The 11,331-nt window shown below is 47.4% G+C and overlaps 1 protein-coding gene across 1 annotated transcript; it reads right to left on the bottom strand.

Annotated features, from left to right (window-relative positions):
* Nucleotides 1-604: 604 nt before the first annotated feature.
* Nucleotides 605-8,409, bottom strand: unc93a (unc-93 homolog A; the record flags this gene model as incomplete). Its single annotated transcript, XM_080513924.1, has 8 exons — nucleotides 605-888; nucleotides 2,140-2,271; nucleotides 2,355-2,490; nucleotides 4,923-5,134; nucleotides 5,180-5,341; nucleotides 7,447-7,676; nucleotides 7,889-8,070; nucleotides 8,320-8,409. The coding sequence occupies 8 exons, from the start codon at nucleotides 8,407-8,409 to the stop codon at nucleotides 605-607; spliced, it is 1,428 nt and encodes a 475-aa protein (XP_080370050.1).
* Between the last annotated feature and the right edge of the window lie 2,922 nt (nucleotides 8,410-11,331).

Raw genomic sequence — 11,331 nt, 5'->3', positions numbered from 1 at the left:
CATTTAAATGCATCAGAATGAGTCAGAGAAACACAAACCAATCAGAGGCCACCTTTCAAAAGGTATATACAACATGGCATCAATTGACCAATCACGTTGCTCATTCATGGGCATAAAGTCAAGAAGTCAGTTGTGATTTGTTTACTAAAGCAGATATTTCGCTATAGTTTTGGGGAAAAAATGTGAAATTGTGCAATATTAGACAGTGTTAAGTAGTGATGGACATTTCACACATATTTTATAGGCTTTGACCAATACGTCCACTATTTTTCTGGCTGTCTTTTCTGAAAATGTAATGTCTAAATGACGGTTGTATGGCTGGCTGCCAAAAACCATGACCTGTTCACATGCCAAACTGTCTTTGAGCAGGACATGCAACCCCAAACTGCTCCCAGTAGAGTGACGGCGCTTTCCATGGCTGCAGCCTCTATTGATGTGTGCTTGTGTGTATGAATGGGTGAATGTGATGAGCAATGTGAAACACTTTGGAGCTTAAACAGTTGAAAAGCACTATATAAGTGAAGTCCATTTACCATTTACACAATTCACTAATCCTAATCCGACGCCTGATTAGCATCACAAAGAGAAGAAAGAAATGGTTTCCCTACAGGTGAGTCTGGTGAACAACGTCTCTGGTCTCCGCAGGGTATTTGGAGTCGTCGCAGCTCGCCTCTTGGATTGGCAGCGTGGGGTGTTTGTACTCATAGAACTCCACAATGGGGTACGTGACGAGCGTCAGCACAAGGAACGCCAGCACAATGTAGAGTTTGTGCTCCAGGCACAGGAAGGTACTGTAGGCAAAGGCGATGACGAAGCCCAGGGACTCCCACATCCGGTAGTTGGCGAACGCCGCCTCTTTGTCCCGCTGGAACAGGACGCCATAAAGAGCTGCAGGATGGACAGATGCTAGAGGCCTCTACATGCTACCTGTGTCTGCGAGTGTCCTCGGGGCACACACGATTATGGCCTTGCTCCACTCTGGGTCCATTGCCATGCACGTTCTGTAACGTAACAATGCTTCCGAAAATATCTCCACTTCTGCTGCCCGGCAATCTCTATTTTTCCTAAAGTAGTTTATGTTTCACATCAGGAGTTCTGAGACTCTCACTCTTTATTACCCCCGCCGTGGCTGATAGGCCCCGAAGGGGGATCTTGAAACAGTCTCCGTACGTCCGTCCGTTCGGACGTTTCTACCTATATCTCGGCAACCCCTGGGCCCACAGTGACCAAACTTCACATGTGGATACATCTCAGAGGGGGAAGGGATACTATGGTGACCTTGACCTAATTTGCATATTAAGTAGGTCACAGGGTCACGAAGTGCTTAAAAACAAATTTTGGGCTCTGGAGGCCTAGGTTTTTGAGCTAGGGCTCTGAAATGTTATACACACATGATACACACTCCAGGGATAACCTCCAGTTCACCAAGTGACCTGACCTTGACCTTGAAGATTGGTAGTTTGCTCGTCATGGTTGCACAATACATGTATTTTCATATCAACATTTCTCCTCATTTCTCAGCAGTTCCTGGGCCCACAGTCACCAAACTTCACACATGGACACTCCACCATGGTCACCATGACCTAATTTGCATATCAGATCACAGGGTCACTAAGTGCATAAAAACACCTTTTGGGCTCTGGAGACGTATTTTGACATAGCTTATGAAGAAGACCTTTCAGATTCTACATAATGATCTACTAGGACCCATGGAACACCCTCTAGTGTACCAAGTGTGCTGCCTTAGAGCTGGCTTTGTGAGAAAATATAAAGCCCTCCGGCGGAGGATTAGCCGAGCAACGGCCTTCTTGTTTGCTTTTAAATTGTGATTGTTCAGAGACTGAGGACCCTAACCCTAACCCAATAGGCTCTGGTGCATGCGTAGTCGTCGCACACAGGTCACACGATCACAACATTTGGGCTGCGCATGGTCGACCACAGAGGGGTTGGAGCAGACACTCGTGACCGAAGCGGATGACGGTTCTGACTTCACATGTACTCTCGCAGACATGGGTAGCATGAAGGCCCCTTAAGCTTCAATCACACCACAATGATTCAACTCCTTTCAGAACAGATTCTATTGAGCATGTGCAGAAGAACCGTTAACTCCAACCTCACAGTCTGACGAGATTTTATTACCGTTGGTCTGAGTTTGCCAGATAGCGTCGGCCATTCCCCAAAGACCCGGAAACATGAAGAAGACCCAGAGCTGGTTGGGATCCGGCTTCCAGAACAAGAGTGCAATGATGCAGGAGAAGTTGACCAAAGCAGCTGAACAGAAAGAAAGAGTCGACCTGTTATGGTGATTCCTCTCTCTCTCTGAGCATGGGTTGAGATATTGGAGCCATTGTTACCAAAGAAGAAGAGCGCGACTCTGCCGGTGAACTGAGCGAGTCTTCCGAACAGGAAGGAGCAGAGAGAGTTGGTCGCTCCGAAGCACATCATCACGTATCCCACGTAATGAATCCCCAAGGCACAAGTCACGTAGTTCTGCACCGAAGAAGAGTCAGAGAGAAACTGCTCACATTCAGCTTCCAGACAGGAAATTGTTCCATTCTCACCTTGGTGTACTCCCCTGGCAGGAAGCTATACTCTCCGGACAGGAAGCGGTTCTCACCTTGGTGTACTCTCCGAACAGGAAGCGGTTCTCACATTGGTGTACTATCCGGAGAGGAGGCTGTTCTCACCTTGGTGTACTCTCTGGACAGGAAGCTGTTCTCACCTTGGTGTACTCTCCGGACAGGAAGCTGTTCTCACCTTGGTGTACTCTCTGGACCGGAAGCTGTTCTCACCTTGGTGTACTCTCCAGACAGGAAGCGGTTCTCACCTTGGTGTACTCTCTGGACAGGAAGCTGTTCTCACCTTGGTGCACTCTCCGGACAGGAAGCGGTTCTCACCTTGGTGTACTCTCCAGACAGGAAGCGGTTCTCACCTTGGTGTACTCTCTGGACCGGAAGCGGTTCTCACCTTGGTGTACTCTCTGGACCGGAAGCGGTTCTCACCTTGGTGTACTCTCCGGACAGGAAGCTGTTCTCACCTTGGTGTACTCTCTGGACAGGAAGCTGTTCTCACCTTGGTGTACTCTCCTGGCAGGAAGCTGTTCTCACCTTGGTGTACTCTCCGGACAGGAAGCTGTTCTCACCTTGGTGTACTCTCTGGACCGGAAGCGGTTCTCACCTTGGTGTACTCTCCAGACAGGAAGCTGTTCTCACCTTGGTGTACTCTCTGGACAGGAAGCTGTTCTCACCTTGGTGTACTCTCCTGGCAGGAAGCTGTTCTCACCTTGGTGTACTCTCCGGACAGGAAGCTGTTCTCACCTTGGTGTACTCTCCGGACAGGAAGCTGTTCTCAACTTGGTGTACTCTCCAGACAGGAAGCTGTTCTCACCTTGATGTACTCTCAGGAAGCTGTTCTCACCTTGGTGTACTCTCTGGACCGGAAGCTGTTCTCACCTTGGTGTACTCTCTGGACCGGAAGCGGTTCTCACCTTGGTGTACTCTCCGGACCGGAAGCGGTTCTCACCTTGGTGTACTCTCTGGACAGGAAGCTGTTCTCACCTTGGTGTACTCTCTGGACCGGAAGCTGTTCTCACCTTGGTGTACTCTCTGGACCGGAAGCGGTTCTCACCTTGGTGTCCTCTCTGGACCGGAAGCTGTTCTCACCTTGGTGTACTCTCCGGACAGGAAGCTGTTCTCACCTTGGTGTACTCTCCAGACAGGAAGCTGTTCTCACCTTGGTGTACTCTCCGGACCGGAAGCGGTTCTCACCTTGGTGTACTCTCCGGACAGGAAGCTGTTCTCACCTTGGTGTACTCTCTGGACCGGAAGCGGTTCTCACCTTGGTGTACTCTCCGGACAGGAAGCGGTTCTCACCTTGGTGTACTCTCTGGACCGGAAGCGGTTCTCACCTTGGTGTACTCTCCGGACAGGAAGCGGTTCTCACCTTGGTGTACTCTCCAGACAGGAAGCTGTTCTCACCTTGGTGTACTCTCCTGGCAGGAAGCTGTTCTCACCTTGGTGTACTCTCCGGACAGGAAGCTGTTCTCACCTTGGTGTACTCTCCGGACAGGAAGCTGTTCTCACCTTGGTGTATTCTCCGGACAGGAAGCGGTTCTCACCTTGGTGTACTCTCTGGACAGGAAGCGGTTCTCACTTTGGTGTACTCTCCGGACAGGAAGCTGTTCTCACCTTGGTGTATTCTCTGGACAGGAAGCGGTTCTCACCTTGGTGTACTCTCTGGACAGGAAGCGGTTCTCACCTTGGTGTACTCTCCGGACAGGAAGCTGTTCTCACCTTGGTGTACTCTCCGGACAGGAAGCTGTTCTCACCTTGGTGTATTCTCTGGACAGGAAGCTGTTCTCACCTTGATGTACTCTCCGGACAGGAAGCTGTTCTCACCTTGGTGTACTCTCCGGACAGGAAGCTGTTCTCACCTTGGTGTATTCTCTGGACAGGAAGCGGTTCTCACCTTGGTGTACTCTCTGGACAGGAAGCGGTTCTCACCTTGGTGTATTCTCTGGACAGGAAGCTGTTCTCACCTTGGTGTATTCTCTGGACAGGAAGCGGTTCTCACCTTGGTGTACTCTCCGGACAGGAAGCTGTTCTCACCTTGGTGTACTCTCCGGACAGGAAGCTGTTCTCACCTTGGTGTATTCTCTGGACAGGAAGCGGTTCTCACCTTGGTGTACTCTCTGGACAGGAAGCGGTTCTCACCTTGGTGTACTCTCCGGACAGGAAGCTGTTCTCACCTTGGTGTACTCTCCGGACAGGAAGCTGTTCTCACCTTGGTGTATTCTCTGGACAGGAAGCTGTTCTCACCTTGATGTACTCTCCGGACAGGAAGCTGTTCTCACCTTGGTGTACTCTCCGGACAGGAAGCGGTTCTCACCTTGGTGTACTCTCTGGACAGGAAGCGGTTCTCACCTTGGTGTACTCTCCGGACAGGAAGCTCTGCTCGAAGCCGCTGTACATGGTGAGCGGGATGAGCGTGAGCAGCCTCCAGTCGCGCAGCAGCCTGAATGTGGCGAGGAACGTCTGGCAGAACGGCTGCTTGTCGTGGCGGAAGCGACTCGCCTGCTCGCGGTCGATGTCGTCCAGGAAGACGGCCACGATGATCATGGCCACCACGCCCACACCTGCAATGGCAGCAGACGTGAGGCCGAACGCCGTCGACAACGTACGTGTGTCAGAAGCGACGGCAGCGAGCGACCGACCAATGTAGCATCCAACTAGCGTCCACACCAGCTCCTGCTCCGGCCTCACGGTGGTGCTGTTTCCCCTGTCAACGTTCAGGCCGCAGTCGCCCACGCCGCACGACTTCAGCTGCTCCGCTGGAACGTCCGCTGGACACAAGGTCAACAAAACGTTGAGAGAGACGCTGAACATGGAAGGAGTTTTGTTTGTTTCTCTTGATAGCAAACAAGAATATTTCACTCACTCACCTACAATTTAGTTCACACATTTATTATGTTAATATCTAATTTGATTGGATATATTTTAATTTATTATTCTTATATTTATTAATTTATATTGCCAATTTTATGTTAATACTTTTTCAAATGTTCCATTTATTATTAATAATAATGAGAATAATAAGCTTTGATTTAATGTTTTTCAAATGTCTGCTGTTAAAAATATGGAACGCCTTATGTTTTTTTAATTTAATTTACTGTCTCTACATTAGGCAAGTCAAGGCACATTTATTTATAGAGCACCATTCAAACACAAGGTAATTCACCATGATTTACAAAGAAATAAAAAATACAGAATAAAATAAATACATTAAAACTTTAGAAGAAATTATATAAATGCATTAAAATAAATAATAAAGAAAAGTATAATAAATAAGTTCAAACATTTATTAAGATAATTTTACAAAAGTAAGTAAAATCTATTCATATTCAAAAACCTTTGCAAATAAGAATGTTTTAAGTCCTGATTTAAAAGAAGAGTGTTTGTCCGCAGTCTTCAGGTGTTCAGGACGTTTGTTCCACAGGTGAGGAGGGAGGAACTAAAAGCTGCTTCACCTTGTTTCTTCTGGCTGGAGGAACACTGAGTGAACCTCTTCCTGAGGACCTCGGAGGTCTGGAGGTTTGACACTTCACAAATTAATCTGAGATTATTTAGGCCCCAGATTAACCCTTTCAGAGCTTCAGAGACCAGAAGGAACATTCTGGAGTCCATCCTTTGATACACAGGCAGTGGAGCACGGGGTAATATGCTCCACCCTCAGTGTGTCTGCGTGATGTGCCCCACCCTCAGGGAGGTGGTGTGATGTGCCCCACCCTCAGGAAGGTGGTGTGATGTGCCCCACCCTCAGGGAGGTGGTGTGATGTGCCCCACCCTCAGTGTGTCTGCGTGATGTGCCCCACCCTCAGGGAGGTGGTGTAATGTGCCCCACCCGCAGGAAGGCGGTGTGATCTGCCCCACCCTCAGGAAGGTGGTGTGATGTGCCCCACCCTCAGGGAGGTGGTGTAATGTGCCCCACCCTCAGTGTGTCTGCGTGATGTGCCCCACCCTCAGGGAGGTGGTGTAATGTGCCCCACCCGCAGGAAGGCGGTGTGATCTGCCCCACCCTCAGGAAGGTGGTGTGATGTGCCCCACCCTCAGGGAGGTGGTGTAATGTGCCCCACCCTCAGTGTGTCTGCGTGATGTGCCCCACCCTCAGGGAGGTGGTGTAATGTGCCCCACCCGCAGGAAGGCGGTGTGATCTGCCCCACCCTCAGGAAGGTGGTGTGATGTGCCCCACCCTCAGGGAGGTGGTGTAATGTGCCCCACCCTCAGTGTGTCTGCGTGATGTGCCCCACCCTCAGGAAGGTGGTGTAATGTGCCCCACCCTCAGTGTGTCTGCGTGATGTGCCCCACCCTCAGGGAGGTGGTGTAATGTGCCCCACCCGCAGGAAGGCGGTGTGATCTGCCCCACCCTCAAGAAGGTGGTGTAATGTGCCCCACCCTCAGTGTGTCTGCATGATGTGCTCCACCCTCAGGGAGGTGTTGTAATGTGCCCCACCCTCAGGAAGGTGGTGTGATGTGCTCCACCCTCAGTGTGTCTGCGTGATGTGCCCCACCCTCAGGAAGGTGGTGTGATCTGCCCCACCCTCAGGGAGGTGGTGTGATGTGATCCACCCTCAGGGAGGTGGTGTGATGTGATCCACCCTCAGGGAGGTGGTGTAAATACACCGTTACAATAATCCAACCAACTGAAAATCAATGCATGAACAAGTTTCTCAGAATCTTGTTTGGTCAGAACTCCTTTGATTCATTGAATTTTTTTCAGATGGTTAGTTTTATTGCTTGCAATAGTCATTATTACCATTATTGAAATCTTTGCAAAAATGTATTTAAGTCAAGTTTTGAACATGACTTAAGTTTCAATTAATCAACTAACTTTTTGTATTATCAGTATCTATAGATTATTTATCTGCGGTGTGATGTGAGTCCCTCACACCAATATTGGTGTCGTGCCCGAAGATGAGCGACGACATGAGGTTTCCCCAGACGGCCGACGACTGGAAGATGAAGAAGAAGATGCCGAAGTATTGGTTGATGACGTCCGAGCCCTTCCTCCCATCTTTGGCCGCCTGTGTGTTGCCACAGATGGTGAGGTAGGTGCATTTCGCCGACCAGAGTGGCGAGCCGCCAAGTCCCAGGACCACGGAGGTTGGGATCAGGGTGTACCTGCAGCACGGGAACCCACTTTAAATTTAACAAACCAAAATCTGAATACTGTACTTTTAATGCAAACAATTTGAAAAAGTGGGACTCATTTTAAAACCTCCAAATGTAAGAAAGTAAATGAAATACAGGGTCAGCTGTTCCTCTGCTTCTCCAGAACTTTGAAGTTATTCACCAGCAAGAGAAGCAGTAAAAAGAGATTGTTGTTTGTTTACCATCCAGGGTAAAGATTTCCAAAGGAGTAGGACACATAGCAGGCCATGCCCACCACCAGCGTCCACTTGCAGCCCAGGTTCTTGATCATGACTGGCGGCAGGAACATGGACGACACGATGATGGAGGCATAGATGACACTGAGCGAGACCACGCCCATCCCCTCCTCAGCGTTCAGGCTGCTCTGCACACAGGAAGGAAGGAGACGCAAGCAGCCAGAGTCAGAGGGAAACCACAAGGAATTCAACATGAAAATACAATGAAAATAAAAAGGAAATAGAAGAAAAAAGAAAAAAAACACACATAAGAAAAGGATAACAAAAGGACAAAAATGTCTATTATTTCGGACTTTTTCTTCTTGTTCTTGTTCCTTTTTTCTGTTCCTTATTCTTTATACTCATTGTGATTGTTTCAGAAAAAGTTGTGATTGTACCTGCAGATTCTGCAGACCTCCGTACGCGGTGAAGAGGAAGAGGAAGGCGACAGAAACCACCAGCACATTCTTGAAGTTGCGGCTGATCATGGCTGCAAGTCAAACTCTCGCAACAAGAAACAAGAATAAAAGCGCCTGTCGGCTGTGGTCTGTGTGTGTGAGTGAAGCTCTGTGTCTGTTGGAAAAGAACATTACTGATTACCTCTGAGCAAAGTCCAGGCCAGAGCAAAACATTTACTCTCTTATCATCTCTGGAGTCAAAGACATGAGCTGACATGACAGGTTTCGCTGTCTAAACCAAACCGCTGATCCTCCTCCTCCCAGGACTCAGAATCAGACGACACCTTCCGATAGGAAACTTGTACTTCCTTCAGGATGCATGCATGTTGTTCTGTTTGTTTGTTGTTTTTACAGTGGGAAAATGCTTTTTGGGACAGTGGGACTTGAACCGGGAACTAGGGTTAACTACCTCTAGGGTTAGTTAACCTAACCCTAACCACAGACAAAGATGTGTAGTGTGTGTGTGTGTGTGTGTGTGTGTGTGTGTGTGTGTGTGTGTGTGTGTGTGTGTGTGTGTGTGTGTGTGTGTGTGTGTGTGTGTGTGTGTGTGTGTGTGTGTGTGTGTGTGTGTGTGTGTGTGTGTGTGTGTGTGTGTGTCTTGAGTTATTTAACCACAGACGGTGGCTTGTAGTGTGTCTCAGGTCATTTAACCACAGATGATGTAGTCTTGTAGTGTGTCTCAGGTCATTTAACCACAGATGATGTAGTCTTGTAGTGTGTCTCAGGTCATTTAACCACAGATGATGTAGTCTAGTAGTGTGTCTCAGGTCATTTAACCACAGATGTAGTCTTGTAGTGTGTCTCAGGTCATTTAACCACAGATGATGTAGTCTTGTAGTGTGTCTCAGGTCATTTAACCACAGATGATGTAGTCTAGTAGTGTGTCTCAGGTCATTTAACCACAGATGATGTAGTCTAGTAGTGTGTCTCAGGTCATTTAACCACAGATGATGTAGTCTTGTAGTGTGTCTCAGGTCATTTCACCACAGATGATGTAGTCTTGTAGTGTGTCTCAGGTCATTTAACCACAGATGATGTAGTCTTGTAGTGTGTCTCAGGTCATTTAACCACAGACGGTGGCTTGTAGTGTGTCTCAGGTCATTTAACCACAGATGATGTAGTCTTGTAGTGTGTCTCAGGTCATTTAACCACAGACGGTGGCTTGTAGTGTGTCTCAGGTCATTTAACCACAGATGATGTAGTCTTGTAGTGTGTCTCAGGTCATTTAACCACAGACGGTGGCTTGTAGTGTGTCTCAGGTCATTTAACCACAGACGGTGGCTTGTAGCGTGTCTCAGGTCATTTAACCACAGATGATGTAGTCTTGTAGTGTGTCTCAGGTCATTTAACCACAGATGATGTAGTCTTGTAGTGTGTCTCAGGTCATTTAACCACAGACGGTGGCTTGTAGTGTGTCTCAGGTCATTTAACCACAGACGGTGGCTTGTAATGTGTCTCAGGTCATTTAACCACAGATGATGTAGTCTTGTAGTGTGTCTCAGGTCATTTAACCACAGACGGTGGCTTGTAGTGTGTCTCAGGTCATTTAACCACAGATGATGTAGTCTTGTAGTGTGTCTCAGGTCATTTAACCACAGATGATGTAGTCTAGTAGTGTGTCTCAGGTCATTTCACCACAGATGATGTAGTCTTGTAGTGTGTCTCGGGTCATTTCACCACAGATGATGTAGTCTTGTAGTGTGTCTCAGGTCATTTAACCACAGATGATGGTTTGTAGTGTGTCTCGGGTCATTTAACCACAGATGATGTAGTCTTGTAGTGTGTCTCAGGTCATTTAACCACAGATGATGTAGTCTTGTAGTGTGTCTCAGGTCATTTAACCACAGATGATGGCTTGTAGTGTGTCTCAGGTCATTTAACCACAGATGATGGCTTGTAGTGTGTCTCAGGTCATTTAACCACAGATGATGGCTTGTAGTGTGTCTCAGGTCATTTAACCACAGATGATGGCTTGTAGTGTTTCTCAGGTCATTTAACCACAGATGATGTAGTCTTGTAGTGTGTGTGTGTCTTGTGTTTGTGGTTGAGGATTGAGGTAAGCTGGGGTTCCCTTCATAGTTTTCATCCAAATGAATGAAATGGTGAGGCTGGTTTAATTGTAATATAGTTTAGTTCTTATAACATTATGACCCAAGAAAACTTCAAGGAGGACGCAGGAGACCAACAAACATCTTATTTAGCTTTCTTTACCAGCACATAGCATGAAGCATAGAAGTGAGCATCACATGACAGGATCTTCCCATTTATAGACTTCCTGCCAGGTAATTCCCACCTGGAGCCTTGAGCCACATCAAGGTACATTCACTCATCTCAGTATATTTCAGTTTTTTAGTTTAGAGACAGTGATGCTGGTTTCATTGTAAGGCAAGGCAAGTTTATTTATAGAGCACCATTTAAACATGGGGCAATTCACAATGCTTTACAAAGGAATTAAGGAAATACAGAAAAATAAATGAAAACCAATATTGAAGAATCTTGATCTCTTCTTTAGTTAAGAGACAGTGATGTTAGTTTTATTGTACTTTTAGTTTTGTTTGGCACAACCCACCAAGTATCAACTGCCTCCACAGTCTTGTTTAATTGTTCTGATATTTAATAAACCTTTTTCTTTGTCACACCTGTTCTAATTTATCTAATATTTGGTTGTTGTATTTGTTTCCTTTTCAATTTTCCATCGTAGAACACTCGAGAGTGGGGCTTGTCCAGGAAAATGTTTCCTGAGCTTTTAGATAATCAAAATTGAGCCACTGTGGTGACTGGTACCAGCAGTAAACATGAGGTGAGTGTTCCTCCTGAACGTGTCTGTGACAGGGTGGCAACAGGAAATCAGATGTGAAAGGGTGGTGACAGGAAGTCCGCAGGAAGAGGGCGGAGTCTATAAAAAGGAGTGGCCAGCTCACCTGAGCCATTCTTCCTGCACTGAGACACCTG

Source organism: Blennius ocellaris (genome assembly GCF_963422515.1).
Source record: "Blennius ocellaris genome assembly, chromosome: 18".
Classification (NCBI taxonomy): domain Eukaryota; kingdom Metazoa; phylum Chordata; class Actinopteri; order Blenniiformes; family Blenniidae; genus Blennius; species Blennius ocellaris.
The sequence above is the reverse complement of the archived record's forward strand: the minus strand, read 5'-3'. Positions and strand labels throughout refer to the sequence as shown.